This window comes from Eptesicus fuscus, chromosome 15, assembly GCF_027574615.1.
Source record: "Eptesicus fuscus isolate TK198812 chromosome 15, DD_ASM_mEF_20220401, whole genome shotgun sequence".
In the NCBI taxonomy this organism is placed as follows: domain Eukaryota; kingdom Metazoa; phylum Chordata; class Mammalia; order Chiroptera; family Vespertilionidae; genus Eptesicus; species Eptesicus fuscus.
Window position 1 is genome coordinate 49,550,353 of NC_072487.1, and position 16,600 is coordinate 49,566,952.

Sequence of the window (16,600 nt, forward strand, 5' to 3'; positions counted from 1 at the left end):
CCAAAAGAACATATGCTGAATGAGTAAGTGAGTAAGTAAATGCTGAGCACTCTGCCCTCCACAGACCCTGAGCAAACTGGGATAGGGACATCATCTCTCTTCGTCTTTGTCCCACTGCTTAGCTTCGTGCCTGACACATGAATAGATGCTAAACAAATGTTTAGCAAGCTGAATTGAGCGAGCTGCTCTTGAGAACATAAAAATTGAGCACGTTAGCACTGGAAGGTCATCACATCCAATCCCATGCACTTTACTGATAAGGAAACTTAGGCCCAGAGAGGAAAAACATTTTTTTTTTTTTCAGGATCATGATTACTAATGGGCTTGATGGCATTCATTCATTTATTTAACAAGTATTTTTGAACACCTACTATATTATGAGCCAGCAGTGTACAAAACATAGTCCATGCTCGTAAAGAACTTACAATCATCCCAAGTGTTTAGGAATCTAGTCTTCCCTTAAAAATCCCCTTAATGCCTAGTACAGAGCTGAGCACTTAAAACAGGCTTAAAAAAAGGTTTTGTTGAACTGTAGCTACAAGTAAGATGTGCCCAGTGCTAAGTGACCTGGCTGCTCTCCATGGATCAGTCCCACTGATAGTGGAATGGGGTTGCCTGAGATACAAGGGTTCCGTGGCTGGGCTAAGAAGCACATGTTGCCACTGAGAGGACTGTTTTTGAGATTTGGAAAAGCTCAGTGTCCCCTCTCTGCAAGGTCCCTGGGCAGAAGCCTCCCTGTATTACTGTCTCTGACACCCCCTGGGAGATTCGCTTATGACTTACTTCCTGTTTTCTTTCTTTCAGAGCATCACTACGGGCAAAGGATCCAGGAAGAGAGTAAGTACTGAAACCATCACAATCTCTCAACAAGAAGCAAATAGCACTATATATTTTTTAGAAAATTCAAATGAGCAAAAAGAACATTAAAATCACTCTTAAACCTACCACCCGGGAACCTCTTAGTTAATATATGATATTATATTCTCCCAGATATTTCCATGCATATATAAAATTACATGTATTTATTTTTAAATAGAATTTCAAACTGTATATGTTATTTTATAATCTTCTTTTTACATGATATATTAGAGTGCCTTTCCTTGCCAATAAATATACTTTTATAGCATCATTTAAAATTACTGCATAGTATTTCATTATATATTCCTTAAGGCCATACCATAATCAGTTCATCCATGTGATGTTCCCCCTTTTCACTAATACAATCAATCCTTCAACAAACATTCATGCATTTAAGTCTTTGGGCATATATTTGGTTATTTATTTAATATACATTTCTATGCATAGAAATCTGACTTAAAGAGTATAAACACTTATTGGGCTTTTGATAAGTAGTTCCAAATTGCTCTTTTATGGGCGTGATAATTTATGGGTGCTCATTTTCTCACAGCCTCACCAACCTTGGATATTAGTTTTGTTTGTTTGGTTTTCTTTTCTTTTCTTTTTTTTTTTGGTTGGTGTTCATTTTTAGTTTTCACCAGTTTTATAGTTAAAAACTGCATTATCTTATTTTGTACATCTTTAATTGCTTGTGACAGTGAATATTTTTTATTATGTCGTGGACCACCTTGGCAAGGCGTTCAACTGTCTATCAGGGAAAGGAAAAACTTCTAGTCCTTGCTTTATTTCTTTTATTTTTTATTTTTTTGCTCCAAGGATCTGATGAGGCTTAAAGTTACCAAGTATTGAAAGTATTGCTGTAAGAGTAACCTTAAGGTGGCAAATTGGAAGGTAAAATAGGAATGAAAGTTGAAGTAGCTTAAAGAACAGCTCGGTTTCCTTTCATACTGGATAAAGCCCTGTCTTTGGCAGCTTATCCTGGCCATCAACTTCTGGGCTGTGTGGGAGACAGTAAGGAGGAGCCAGTTCTTCTGGTCCACCACGGGGGCCAAGGGCCCACCACTAAGCCCTGACTCCTCGGGCTGAGGTGGCCATGATCTTTAAGGCAATGTGAACTCTGGCCTGAGCATTTGCTTTGGGCTCTTTCATGAGTGGTCTGTTGTATATTTTGTATTCTATGTAGCAGGGCAGAGCTTGGCTTCTGGGGTTTCTGAATGAGGGGCTTCCTGCAGCATGCTCACTTTCCCAAGCAGATCGGGCATTCCTGATCCTCATGAGGTTTTTGTCCAGGATGAAGATTCAGGAACTGATGTGGGAGAAGGGACAGATGACTGGGCCCAGTCCAAAGCCACGATCAGACCCCCTGACCAGCTGGATTTGACTGATGCGGTGAGTTAGTAGCATCCTACTCTTGTTCCTTCCACCTCCTCCAGCTTCAGAGTGTGTTGTTCCATAATACTGATTATGAGCCTGCGCAGAACCTGGGTGTGAGATGTCTGCTCGCCCCCTTGGGGGGTCCTCCCAAGCCTCAGAGCGGGGTGGGGCCCTCCATGTATGACCCTCTTGGTATTTCTTTTCCTTAGGAGCTAAAGGAGGAGATTACCCGAATTCTGACAGCCAACAACCCACATGCACCCCAGAACATCGTCAGGTACAGCTTTAAAGTAAGTCATCCCTCTGGGGCAGGCACCTCTAGGTGCTCCTTGGTTGCCAGTGACTTGCTGCATTGAGAAAGCCTCTCAGCTGTTAGAGAGATTGGCTTTAAACTGAGCTCTTTGGCTGGAACTCTGAGATTTTACAGGGAGTTTTCCAGAGATGTCTGAAATTTCTTTTTGAAGCTCCCTTGCAGTCTTGCTAATTGCATTGTCTTAAGCACCTTGTAGAGCCACTTTTTTCAAGGAGCCTGAAGTCAATCATTTGGTTAGAAAAATATGTTTCCAATGTGTATAATACATTTCCCACTAAATCAACTACTGGGTCTTTGGAAGCTGAGTCGTCCTCCAGCCAGACACCTGGGTGGAGTGCAAGCTCCCCTCTGGACAGGAGCTGGCCTTTGCCCCCAGCATTCCTGCTTGGGAGAAAGCCCCAGTAGGCTCTGTTCTCAGTGTCTGCTGACATCTCATCCAGGTAGGCAGCTGACTCCATCAGGGCCTTCCCTTGGTGCATGTGGTATGGGCACATTCTCACTTAGTGGACACTTATGTGGCACATCTTTAAGGGGGACAACACTGTTTTCAGCCATTAGCAAAGTCAGCTCCTGTGAGTACTGACTGAAGAAAACTTCCAAGCACAATCTGAGCTAAGGTGGAAGTGTGTGTGTTTTTTATTATCTTAAGATCCATTTGTTCCATACTTACCGTGTGCTAGGGATAGGTGCTATATTAGATCTTTTACATATATCTCAAATAATCCTCAGGTTCCTTTAATATAAGAACTTTTTGTCATTGTTGTTAATCCTCACCAGAGAATGGGAGGGAGGGAGGGAAAGAAGGGGGGGGAGGGAGAGAGAGAGAGAGAGAAAAGAGAGAGAGAGAGAGAGAGATGAGAGACGTGAAAAATCATCAATTGATTTCTTGATTTCTTCCTATATGCACTCTCCTATATGGGCTGGTAATGGAACCTACACCCAGGTACATGCCCTTGACCGAGAATTTAACCTGAGACCCTTTGGTGTGCAGGCCAATGCTCTAACCACTGTGAAACACCGGCCAGGGCAGGAACTATTTTTTATCTTTATTTTATGGAAACTGAGGTTAATCTAGGTAAAACAAATTACAAAAGTCATACAACCAGGATTCAAAGCAAGATTTGAACTAATTTGTCTGACTCTAAAGCAACATTACATTCCTTCTTAAAATATATATCTATAATTATTTTGAATACATAATAGAAACCCATGGTATGAATTTCAAAAGATTCAAAAGTACAATGAAAACTAAACCTTCCCCAATCCTGTCCCTTTCTCTAGAGACCACCACTATTAATAGTTTTTTTCTCTAAAAAAATCCCACAGTTTTATTGAGATATAATTCACATACAATGCAATCATCCATTTAAAGTGTACAATTCAATGACTTTTAGGATATTCTCAAGTTGTGCAACTATCACCACAACCAATTTTGGTGTGTGGCAGAATTTTAGTAATTAGTTTATGTGTGTCATAGATAAAAAGATTGAAAAATCGCTGATCTAGAGGAACGAGACTATAGGCTCTATGAAAGTAGGGGTTACGTCTGCTTTTGCTAAGCTTTATATCCCTGGAACCTAGAAACTACTGGTACATTGTATCTATTCAAAAATTATTTGTTGCCGAAACCGGTTTGGCTCAGTGGATAGAGTGTCAGCCTGCGGACTGAAAGGTCCCAGGTTCAATTCCGGTCAAGGGCATGTACCTTGGTTGCAGGCACGTCCCCAGTGTGTATGTGTGGTGGCGGGGGGGCAGGGGGGGGTGCAAGAGGCAGCTGAGCGATGTTTCTCTCTCATCGATGTTTCTAGCTTTCTATCCCTTTCCCTTCCTCTCTGTAAAAAATCAATAAAATATATTTTAAAAAATTATTTGTTGAAAAAGGAATGAACCAGATTGCCTGAGCTTTAAGCTTAGCCCTGCTTCTAATTTGCTATGTGACCTGAACAAGTGCCAAACCCCAACTTTTTCTACAATTTTTTGGTTCTCTTTTATGCAAAAGGGGAATTAGGGATTTGGTGTCTCAAAGGTTCTTTCCAACCCCGGGCATCCACTAAATACAGGGGAAAGAAGGCCAGGCCAGGTGTTTTTGATGACTGAGTGACCTGAGGTATGTGGTGAAGCAGGTCTCTTGGCATAGATGTAGGAACCAGTGACAGTTAAATCCAGAAGTGCTCAAAGTTGGAAGGAGAGATATTTAAAAATACATCTTTAATGAGAACTTAAAAAAATAAGCAAACTTTATTTCATTTTCCTCCTCTTCTTTAAACTGGAATGCAGTGACAACTTCAGGCTAACTGAGGATTTGGTGAGTTATAGCTCTGTTAACAAACTGATTTAGGCCTTAGAGAATGAAGGCAGACTACATTCTGACTCCAGCCCTTTTGAGGACACCTGGTCTGACTCAGCCCCATCTCTTCTTAGGAAGGCACTTATAAGCTTATTGGTTTTGTGAACCAACTAGCAGTTCATTACAGCCACGTGGGGAACCTGATCCCCAAAGACTCAGATGAAGGACGGCGGCAGCACTACCAGGATGAGTTAGCAACAGGTAGGCCTGTGGGCAGCCTGAGGCTGCAGCTTGGTCCCCTTTCTCTGGCTCCTCTAGGGAGTACATTACTACATCAGAAATCTTCAGAGTATCTACTTATGTAAAATCCAACAGCTGGCTGCCCTGGATAGGTCTGGAAGCTAACCCATGAGGCTCAGGCCGAGGAGAACCCTGGGGCAGGTGGGGTCTGAAAGGCAGGAACCCAGAAGGGGATGGGGAAGTGGGCCTGAACTTTGAGCTCATTACCACTATCCTACCAAGGTTCTCAGGAGTCTGCCAGGTTGGTGTTTTCAGACACAGAAAACCTTGAAGAAGAAGAAGAGACCAAGGAAGGAGAAGCTGAAGCTGGGAGTCAAACAGATATTCCTGCAACTGAGGTACACTGTGTAGTATTGCTCTCCAACCTACCTACCCCTTCCCGCTCCAGCTGTAATGGAGGCTTCAGGGCTGACTTATTGCGGGTGGGGCTGAAAGTGAGAAGTCAGAGGCTGCAAGTACCAGTGCCTCTGGCATCATCACCCTGTCCCACTACCATCCTATTCTAGGATATGACTTCTCCCCACTCCCAATTCTCTGCCACCTTTTTCTCATGGCTAAGTCCTGATCCTGTGGGTCTCTCCCTCCTCACCCCCCGCCAGGCATCTGAAAAAGTGATTGAAGAAGAATTGATGACTCCTAAGCAGCCCAAGGAGAGTAAGCTCACCAACCAGTTCAACTTCAGTGAGAGAGCCTCCCAGACCTTCAACAACCCTCTCCGGGTACAGCCCCCACCCCGGCCCCTTTATCTCACAACTCTGCACTGTGCATGGGAGGGAAGAAGCAGGCCTGGCCCCAGCCTCAACTTCAGCCTGGCAGGGTGACAGGGTAGGCACCATGGTTACTCTCTCCAAGAAGAGCTGGGAACATGTGTTTAGGTCTATAAGTCATCCAGGCAGGAGTTCAGAGGGAGTAACAAGGAGACTGAAGCCCTCCACGAAGACAGTGAAACTTGAATTGGCCTTGAAGAGGTCAGAATCTGGGGAAGAGACAGGAGGCCAGATGTGCCAGGAGGTGAGGCTAGGTGCCAGTTTGACCAAAGTTGAGTCTTTGTGATAGACTAGCTGCAAAGGGCTAGACAAGTTCCCTGGCTCGTAAGCATGGAGGAGGAGGAGGGCCCTGAGCACCAGGATGAAAGAACCTCTCAGGATTTCAGGCGAGAGATTCACATGTGCAAGGCAGTGTTCTACAGAAATGAGTCTGTGAGTGGAGGCCAGAGGTCTACAGGGTGGGTTTTTGGCAGCTCTTAATCACTCTCTGTAGTCCCTCTGCTGACACTTGGAAATCTAGGTGGTACACAATGGGAGGGAGTATATTTTCCTGGTGGAGCCAGAGACCCCAGTGTTAGGGAGAAGACTTCTCAGGGTGAGGGTTATTAATTAGCCCAACGGCATGCCAGAGGCAGACCTCTTTGTCCTGGTCTGGAGCTGCCACAGGCCTGATTTATTGCAGGTCCGTCCATACCCTGCTTGGAGTTTTTGTTGGTTGAAACTGGCACAATCAGGCTTCACTACCCCTGCTTTCTAGCTTAGGCTTCTTCTGAAGGAGGCTTGGGTGGAAAATGTAGGCTTTCACTGCATCATTTGGTACTTTTTACTTCCCTGGCTCTGGCCCTGGCCCTCTTTACTTCCCCTGTTCTGTGTCCTACCCTGCCCTCAGCTCCAGCAGAAATGCTTCACCCATGGATATTTGGGTCTCACTGAAATAAGTGAGAAGGAGCTAAGGGCTTCTTGTAGGTTTCCTGTTGTCATTGTTCTCTAGGACCGAGAATGCCAGATGGAACCTCCTCCCAGGACAAACTTTTCAGCCACGGCCAATCAGGTGAGACCCTGAACCAGTCTAAAAATCATCACCTTCTCCTGTCCCCCCTGCCCTGTTGCCCATGCATACTTGTCTGGCTTGGCAACAAAAAGTCTACCCTCCTCATCCATCCACCTCCTGCTCCTTGTTCAGTCTCTGAACACCATGCACATGAGACACTAGGCTCCTACCCAGCAATCTCTAGATCAGACAGTAGATCCCCACACAGTGAGCCCTGGATCAGTCACATGCCCCTCAGGGCAAGGCTAACCAAGGGGGAAGGAGGCATGGCTTCTGGAAGTTCCTCTAAGACCAAGGGAAAACATGTCTTCCCATGGGCTCTCTGTAACCCATGGCACCCCGTGGCTGACTGAAGCATTAACAGTCTAACCCTGCCCTTCCAACAAACGTCAGTGTTCCTGCTGACCCTTGTCCCCACCTCCCCCAAGTCCTACTGGATAGGCATGCTGATTTGGGCAGGATATGGTGCCAAGAGAACTGAGTTCAGGTCCCAACTTTGCTCTCATACTGTAAGATCCTGGCCAAACCATGTCATCCTTAATGCCTGTTTCTTTCTCTGTCGAATGAGGACCACAAGCAGCCTGACAGGGTTGTTGGAGGGCTCAGACTGAGATATCATTGAAGTACATGGCAGTGCAGAGTACTGGCCGTAGGTGAATTATTAAATGTAAGGTGTGCCTATCTGGCCTCCAGGTGGCAGTGATGGCCCAACTCTGGAGAGCACACCGTGTGATCTAGGCCATTTGCCCAGCCTCAGGCCCTTGCTGCTTCCTCTGCTACTATTCTTGGGCTTCTCTTCCTATCAGATACAATTAGCAGTGGTTCCCTAACTCTTTATCTTTTTTATGCTGAGAAGGTATGGTCAGTGCTGTGGACAGCCGGCCTGAGCCAATAAGTTTATCCCATCTCCATGGGGGATTTTTTTAAAAAAAATTCCTAGTTCATAGTTGTATAAATCAACAAGAACAATGTGAGCTAGCCTGATATTTGCCCATTTGTTTTGCCTGGTGGGGATTGTAGGCTGGAACAATACTGATCTCCAGCTGACAACCAAGCCCCTGGGCCGCAGGACGGAAAGCCCAGCCCAGAGATGTCCTGAGAGCTCCTTCATTCCTGTCCTAGGCTGGAAGGGAAGACAGATGTTGAATATATAATTACAGTGGGCCAAGTACAGTGAGCCAACATGTGGAGGCATGTGACAGGGGTTGGTGTGATCAATTCCTCAAGACCTAAAGGCTGAATAGGACCTGACTGGCTGAAGTTTTTGCCCTGCATTGATCTTTCTCATTTTGCCCTTGCCTAGTGGGAGATCTATGATGCCTACATAGATGAACTTGAGAAGCAGGAAAAGACCAAAGAGAAGGAGAAGACAAAGACACCAGTGGCTAAAAAAATGGGGACGATAGCCATGAGGAAGATGACATCTATGGAGTCCCAGGTTTGGTGAGGGTTACCATGGCTCTATTAGAGAATGATTCAGTTGGACCTTGGCCCCTAGGTAAACATAAGCCTGGCTATCTGGGAGGACTTCACAGACAGGCAAAGAAGTGGGGCTAATGTTGAAGTATGAATAGTTCTTTCCTTGTGAGAAGATGTGAGGAGAGCTACAACTGCCTCCAGCATTCCACACCTTCCCTAAATTTTATATAGATCTGAAGGTTAGGAGAGATTCAGTATTGTCGGGCTAAGGGACAACAGAAGATAGAAATGCTATTGAAAACCTGATGTACACCCTGGAAGAGCTGGGGAGTTTTCCCAGGGTAAGGTGGGATGTGAGAATAGGGGACCTTCTTCATGGGCAGGGGCTCATGGGGTTTGGACAGTGATTTGCTCTTTGACTTTTGGTCCTTGGGCATATTTGCACTCAATTATTAGGTGAGTCTTCAGGACCAGAAGCCAGTCAGAGGTCCTGAAAGTACAAGCAAATCCAGGCCAATGGGTGTGGCCACTCTGGGATGGATTTACCATGAAGAGCCATGTAGGAGTTGTTACAGAGGTCATGGTTAGGGGGCTCACTGTGGATGTAGCCAGCATAGGTTTAGCCATCATCCTGGGAGTTACAGTAAGAGGCCACTGCAAGGAGTTTCACCAGTACAGGGCCCAGTATGGAAATCAGGATGAGTTTGGCCTGCAATAGGGTGAGAAGAACAAGGTTCACAGGAAACTAGGATCTGGTTGATCTGGTTTCAGGACCTTGGAGAGCTCCCAGAAAGCCCTGGGAAAAAGTGGCTCTGCTCCACCCCAGAATAGAAAAGCCAGATTGGTTAAGGGAAGTTCTGCTTCCTTTGTCTGATGTATGCCCACTTCCACCTCAATTCTCTGATCCTGATAAAAAACACATTTTAGGAGAAGTTTGAGGATTCCTTGCCTTGGCTCAATATAAACTTCCCCAATTCCGTTTCATTCAACCATAGACCAAGTACTTGGTGATTATGACCATGCTGGATACTGGAGGTGAAAGATGAAGCCCCTGTCCTTCAGGTTTCCCTGTCCAGACCCTTGGCTTCCCCTGCACCATTCCCTTAGAGGTTAGGGGCTTCAGAGGGCCTGTTGGCCTGGGTCAGGGTTTACTTGAAGATCCATCAGGGGTTTGGCTATGGGCTCTGTGCTGGGACCATGGTTATAGAAACCTTAACTGGAAGGTGGTCAGTTTGTAGAGGAACTGGCTCTCTGTGTGGGGCTGAGAGTACAGGCACTGGATTCCACAGACATAAGTGCATATCCTGGCTTTGTCACTTATTAGTTGGGTTTTTCTAATCCATGGAATGGGATGGGAATACAGGTCTGAGTGGCTCCAGAACCTATTCTCTTAATAACCACTTCCTGATACTGCCACTCCTGGGAAATCTCTTCCTTGAGAGGGGTCTGACCCTCCTGAGCCACTCTGGAGGACTGCCCACTCAGCTGGTTCACTCCTACCACCTGCCCTAAATTCTTGGGTTTTTCTTGCCAGCCCCAAACTCTTTGATCCTCTAATAACCTGCTAGGTGGTTCACCTTGTGGACTTGTGGAATTCCACAGAATGATGATCTTGTCCTTTGGTTCAAAATGAGTCATTTTTTTTTTCTGACATGAAACTTCCTGCTTTCTTTTTGGTGTGGGCAGTGGAGAAGGCCCTGGGTTAGGCGTCAGTTCTGCCTGATACTCCCTGTGTACAAGCATGTCTCTCTCCCCTTTCTTGACCTCTGTGTCTTCCTCAACTCTGACTAAATCTCTGAGGCCTTTAATGGGACTCTTTGTCATTGCCTGAGCTGGTGAGATATCTCTGTCCCCAGCAAAGAAGCCTCCCACCTGGCCTTGTCCACTCTCCGCTTTAGTACCCTTCTTGGCCTCTCTTCAAGACCATGTCTTGTGCTCAAAGATATTCCTTACCCAGAATAAGCTCAGAATGAAAGAGCACAAAGCAGGCCCTGCCCAGGAGCCAGGTGTGGCAGTGTAGACTCCTTGTGCTACTTGTGAGCTAGGCGTTTCCAGAAGGATGTGATGGGGTTGGGGTTGTGATGGGGTGAGCTGGGCCTTAAGGCATGAAGAGATGCCTTTATAGAGCTAACTGGGGTAAGTGGTGTCAGAAAGGCATTGCTGACCCAATTGCTAGTCTGGGCCATGGCTCAGGGCATGACCTTTCATGTGCTGGCTTATGAGAGAACCTGTCGCCTCTCCCTCTCCACAGAGTGATGATATCACCAAAGTGATGCAAGCTGCTAAAATCGTAGAGCGGATGGTCAACCAGAACACATATGATGACGTTGCTCAGGGTAAGATTTGAAGTTCTGGCAACTACTGTTATAGCCTGCATGAAAAATCCCTCATACAAGGTCAGTATTTGAGTGTCCTATGGTAGGTCCCATCGTTGCGAGAGGAGAACAAATAATCCCTCTTTCCTCTGAATATGACTAGGAAGACAAGACTTAAACAGGTCAGCCATGAAAATGGCATAAGAAAAAATGTGTGTAGTTATGAGATCTGACAATGGTGCAGCAAAAAACACCTGCACATTAGTGAATCAATGTCATCTTCCAGGAATTCCTGGGAGGCAGGCAGAGCCAAGATTATTAACCCTACTTCATGCATGAGGGAGTTCAAGCCAAGGCCACCTGACTAGTGAATGGCAGAGAGGTCCCAAAACTAGGCCTTGAAATTCCTAATTCTGTGCTCTGTTCTCTACTCTGTCCTGCTTGGGGACAATATAAATGCTAGGATAGAGACAGAAACTTCTCTGGGGATCCTCGAGCATGGAGGAAGGGAAGTAAGGGATGAATGGCAGCAGTCAAGGCAGGCTTCAGGGAGGGTTGAGCTAGATGCCCAGGGATAAGCAGAGTTTGAGTAGCAAATCAGCAGAAGGGTGGATGTTCTGGGCAGGGGATGGCATGAACAGTGACTTGGTAGTGAAAATGAATTGCAATGGACTCTGGGGACACCGGGCAGCAGGCTCAGTGACCAAATAGGGGCTTTGTTGGAAAGTGATGAGAGTTCAGGCTGGAAAGGTGGTTGGAGCCAGTTAATGGAGGGCCTTGAATGTCACACAGGGAATCTGAGCTTTCTCTGCAGATAGTTCAAAGATATTATCCAGGCAGGGATGCAGCCCGATGAGAGCAGGGCTGGGGGAGAATGTGATTGGGCAGGATACAGAGACAGAGGTTAAGGTGAGGTTCAGGTGTGGGGTGGAGTGGGCCTCGCCACACCTTGCCCAGACTGCATCAAGGGGATGGAGCAAAAGGAGCAGTTATAAAAACAAAAAAACAAGCACCAGCAATCCCTGAGAATGGCCTATGTGCCACGCATTATGCTGTGCTATTTACATGTATTATTTTATTTAATCCTGACAGTCACACTCTCAGGTTAATACCATTATCATCTCCATGTTATAAATGAGAAATTCAGGCTGTATTACTGGCACTTGTTCAAAACCACAGCTAGTGTGAAGTATGAGTGGTGCAATCAGGGCTTAAACACTGGCCCCTTGGATCCATAGCCTAAGCACTTCAGCACGAGACTACAGAGCCACTGAGCTGGAAGAGACATTTCAAATAAACATTCAATAGGTCTATGCTGGTGATTAATTAGTGATGAGGTGAAGAAAGAGATTGATTCAGAAACGCCTAAATCCTGGGGGCCTGGGAAATTCTTGTGTCTTTGACAGAGCCAGGAAAACAGAGTCCTTCCCAGGGCATGTACAGCACATTCCCAAGTGGCTTGTATTTCCCTAAGAGGTTGTGCATTTATTTGGAGCAGCTGCGTCCCCAGAGTTGGCAGCTTCTTGCTGCTGGCTGGTCTCCTTTGCTGACAGCCTAGGGCTCCTCTTGGTGACTTGATGCTCATTGCTCACCCATGGGACATAGAAACCAGGGCTGCCAAGACCAGAAGCCTAAACAAGCCCCCTTGTTATCATTCAGGCCGGAAAGTGACCTTGAGTGCTTTTCAAAGCTGTCAAAGTACACAGTAGCTCTGAATGCGTTTGTCACTCACACAGCTTGGCTTCCTGAAACCCAGTCTCTGCAACTAGCCCACCAAAGGGCGGCAAACATGATTAATATCCGTGGATAAATTGGTCCTGGTGAACCTTTTTCATTTATGAGAACACAGTAACATAACAATGCACTGAACTCTGATTTTTTTAATTGCATACTCTTTTCCCTCTGGGAAAGTATAATCATGAAGGAGAAGTGAAAACAGAGAAGTGTTACCAATTAGCCTCTCTGAAAGGAGGCATTTTCAAAGATAGTCTAAGCTCAGTGACCTCTGATGTGATCGAGGCTCATGCTTCTGACCACTCCAATCTTTTTTGTTCTGAGACATTTTTGGGGTTTGAATGTAGTCTCCGTCTCAAGGTGTGGACATTGTGAAAGAAGTTGGGGCCATGCCTGAGCATGTCCTTGACCATGTTGAGTGAAAGGGTTCATTTTCTCATAGGTCACCCTTGGTTGGAGAGAAGACTGAGTACCATTTACTTCTGTTGATTTATGCCATTGCATTCTTTGAACGGTCCTTGGTTGTTTGCTCTGTGGCTGGTCCTGTGAGGCACTGTGGATCCAGAGTTGATAATCGCGTGCTTCCTGCTCTCTAGAAGCTGTCTCGTGGGGAGACAGGCCAAGGATAACAGAGGCAGCATAGTGTGTCAGACATTTCAGTAGAGAAGCACAGGCTAGAACGGAGGAAGAAATGAACTCTGCTCAACAAGAACATGAAGGCCTCACAGCAGAGGAGCAGTTTGATCTGGATCTTGAGTGAGTAGGAATTTTCCAGGAAGACAGAGGAGTAGGACATGCTAGTCACCATTTGATATATAGAGGATACGTGAACAGCGGGCCAGAAATGACATGGAAGTAGTGGCTGGAGCCTTGGTTTGACTAGGAGCCCCTGTGCAAGGGGAGCCATTGAGGAGTTCTCAGTGGGGCTGAAGGAGGTGTATGGTGAGGAGATTTATTCCTTCTCACCCTGGTAGCTCTGCAGAACATGGGCTGGAGGAGGAGTTACTGGAGGTAGGGAGACCAGTTAGGAAAATGGTGTGATGATCCAGGTGATAGCTATTGGGGCCTGAACGTAGACAGTGGCTAAGGGTTTGGAGAGAAGTGAATGGATTAAAAGATAATCAGAAGGAAAATATAAGAGATTAAAGAGATCAGTCAAGGATTCTCCATGTTTCTGATTTAGACAAGTAGAAGGATGGATGGGACTTCTACATAAGTTAGAGGAAAGGAGAGGCAGGATAATTTAGGGCAGGAGATGAAATTCAGTTCAGAGAACCCCTGAGGGATCCGGGCAGTTTCACTATAGTGGGGCTTGGCCGTGGCTATTAAGATGGGCAAACCTGGGATTTTACCCGTGCAGACCTGGCCACCTTATTGTAATTTATCTCCAACAACAATGGTGACAATAACAGTAACACAGATAGAGAGCTTACTATGTGCAGGGTATTTTTCCTAAGCATTTTACATATATTTACTGTTAATTCTCAGGAGAGTCCTTTGAGATAGGTACTATTACTATTCCCAGTCTGAAACAGAGGTTAATTGCTTGTCCAAGGAGGTACAGATAGAAGGTGGTGGACCTGGATTTGCCATAAAGTGGCAGTCCCAGGGCTGACAACTTGTGTATGTTTAAGATTTTAAGTACTATGAGGATGCTGCTGATGAATACCGGGACCAGGAGGGTACGCTGCTGCCTCTCTGGAAGTTCCAAACTGACAAAGCCAAGCGCCTGGCCGTCACCGCCCTCTGCTGGTAAGTGTAGGCATTGCAGCAAACCTAGAGCCCCTGAGTGCCTCCTGTTGCCAAGCCCTAAGCAGCTCACGTCTGTGCTTAGCCATCTTGAGGGTGACATGCAGCATTATGAGAAAAAATGGGATTGGGATTCTTATGGGATTGTAGGATAAGACCAAGTCTCTAAGCTCAACAGTAGATGTCTGCAGTGTAGATAGGTACCAGTGTTCATGGGAAATCTTGTGTCCATGTGAGAGTCATGTCCATTTCCTGGGTCAATGGGTTCATATTTCTTTTGCAGGAATCCAAAGTACAAGGATCTGTTTGCAGTGGGACATGGCTCCTGTAAGTAATCTGGCTATTTATTTATTTGCTCACTTAACTGGCAAACACTAAGTGCCTAATCAGTGCAGAGTTCTTTGCCAAGTGTGAAAGATAGAGATGACTAGGATACAGTCACTGCCCTTGGGCTCATAGTCAGTTGTCTCAAGACTGACAATCCACACCAGCACTTAGTGCTGCTGGGTGAAGAATTATGCCAAATGAGGCTTGAAGGAGTTGTCATGGTGAAGAAAGAAGGGGAGATCACTTTTGGCAGAGGGACCAGCATGTGCAAAGGTCTGGAGGCACCAGAGATATGGCAGGAAATGAAGCTGTTGAGGGGGGCAGGGTCAGCTTGGGGGAAAGGGCTTGGTAAGCCATTCCAAGAAGCTTGGCTCTTGTCCTGAGGACAGTCTTCTGACCTTCTCCCAAGGGAAACCACTGAAGGAAGCTGAGAAGGGCAGGGACACGACCAGTGTAGGTGGAATTGCAGGTGTGAGACTGGATTTGGGCGACCAGTTAAGAGACTGGTGCAGGATCTGAACCATGACTATGGAGTGGGAATGGAGAAGCAGGCTTGAAAAGCATGAGAAGGCATACTGGACCAGACCTGGGGAAGGATGGGATGGACAGGAAGGATAGGATAGGGGAGCTGAGGGAGGGGAGTGTTCCTGACCAGACCCTGGAGCAGGCAGGGGTGGGGCAATGTTTAGGAGAGCACTGTTTTCCAAGGTGCTCCTGTCCCTCCTCCCACTCCCCCCCCCAGCAGGAGACTGCACTGTGTGGTAATTGTTCGGTAATTTGCTTCCCCTCCATGTTCCTGGGTCCCTGCAGAAGCCCCTACCTCCTTGCTGGACTGGACGTTCCCCCTTCCTAACAGGAGAGGGCCCCACACTTCGTGTTAGCTGCAGCTTCCCAGGCTCACAGCTTGTTCTCTAGCTGGGAGGATCAGCTTCTGTGAACAGGAAAACCTTTCCATTCTCCAAGCTGCTGTTGGCTGGCACGCTTACAAGTTCCTGGTCTCTGCCCCTCGGACCGCTTGTCTGCCCATTCTTTGACCAGGGTGGGGAGTTGGGGGGCGGGCAGGGCAAGGAGGAGTTGGTGTTTGTCATTCCTCTCAGGGAGGAGATCTTGGAGCAGCTCCCAGTTTCATGGTTGGGGCTGCCTTTGAGGATGCCCTAAATGCCCGCTTTGTGTCCCTACTCCTGCGGGTGGGCTGCTGCCAAGCTGGAAGCACCCTCCCCCTCTGGCAGGGAACTAGCACATTCCTCCCTCTCTGCTGCAGCTACTGGGCCTGGAACAGGGCTGGGGGGCTGGGCAGGCCCTCCCAGGAGTGGGTGTGGACATGAATGGGTATGAGGCTGCTTTCAGCCCAGGCTCTCTGCCCAGGCCTGAGGTGGGGGTGTGGGGGGCTCCCCAGCAGGTGGGAGGAGAAGCTGCTTGGGCTCTAGCCCCATCCTCCTCCCACCCAGGGCCAGAAGCAGGGTCGGCTGCTCAGAGTCCTGTGGAGACTGTCCATGGAGGCTGCCTCTGCCAGGAGCAGTGGAGGAGAGTAACCCACCCCCCAGGAATAGGTGACCTAAAGTCCAACAGGCCCAGCAGCCTCCGTTGGACAGGCACTCACCAGGGAGGGCCTCTCGGTCCTTTGTTGGTCCTTTCAGCCACATCCACATGCCTGGGAGGTGCCACTCAGCTGCGGGAGGATCACTTTCCAGTGGACTGACCTGGAAGCAGAAGCCTCTCTGAGCCTTGGTTTTCCCGTTGGTGACAGGGAGAGCCTGACGCCTGCCGGCCCTCCAACCCAGGGCTACTGTGAGGCACACTTGTAAAAAGGGGGGCAAATGTGCCCTGTAAGCTGGGGGACCACCCACATGCAAAGGACAATCATGTTGATTTGTCTATTGGTCTTTCCCTCAGCTTTCCTATCGGACCCTCAGGAGAAAGAAGGCTGTGGGGACAGAGGGGACTCAGACGACCCCTGCCTCTCTTTTAGAGAGCAGGGCCTGGTGGCAGCCTGGCGTCTGCTGTTGATGCTGCTGGCACCATTGTTGACCAGCTTTCAGACAGGCATCCTTCCCCAGAGCCCGCATGTCCTAGGCGACTCTGCAGAGGCCTGAGCAGAGCCACGCT

General features: G+C 47.3%; 1 protein-coding gene across 5 annotated transcripts in view; it reads left to right on the top strand.

Annotated features, from left to right (window-relative positions):
* The window catches only part of DNAI1 (dynein axonemal intermediate chain 1), a 101,122-nt gene that overhangs the window by 67,258 nt on the left and 17,264 nt on the right, over positions 1 to 16,600 (top strand). For all 5 annotated transcript variants that reach the window (XM_054726704.1, XM_054726703.1, XM_054726705.1 and 2 more), the window contains 11 exons: positions 805 to 837; positions 2,149 to 2,247; positions 2,442 to 2,522; positions 4,967 to 5,093; positions 5,355 to 5,470; positions 5,732 to 5,851; positions 6,891 to 6,950; positions 8,254 to 8,388; positions 10,621 to 10,705; positions 14,053 to 14,170; positions 14,451 to 14,494. In XM_054726704.1, coding sequence (XP_054582679.1) covers positions 805 to 837; positions 2,149 to 2,247; positions 2,442 to 2,522; positions 4,967 to 5,093; positions 5,355 to 5,470; positions 5,732 to 5,851; positions 6,891 to 6,950; positions 8,254 to 8,388; positions 10,621 to 10,705; positions 14,053 to 14,170; positions 14,451 to 14,494 — 1,018 coding nt within the window. The remainder of the gene's footprint in view (positions 1 to 804; positions 838 to 2,148; positions 2,248 to 2,441; positions 2,523 to 4,966; positions 5,094 to 5,354; positions 5,471 to 5,731; positions 5,852 to 6,890; positions 6,951 to 8,253; positions 8,389 to 10,620; positions 10,706 to 14,052; positions 14,171 to 14,450; positions 14,495 to 16,600) is intronic.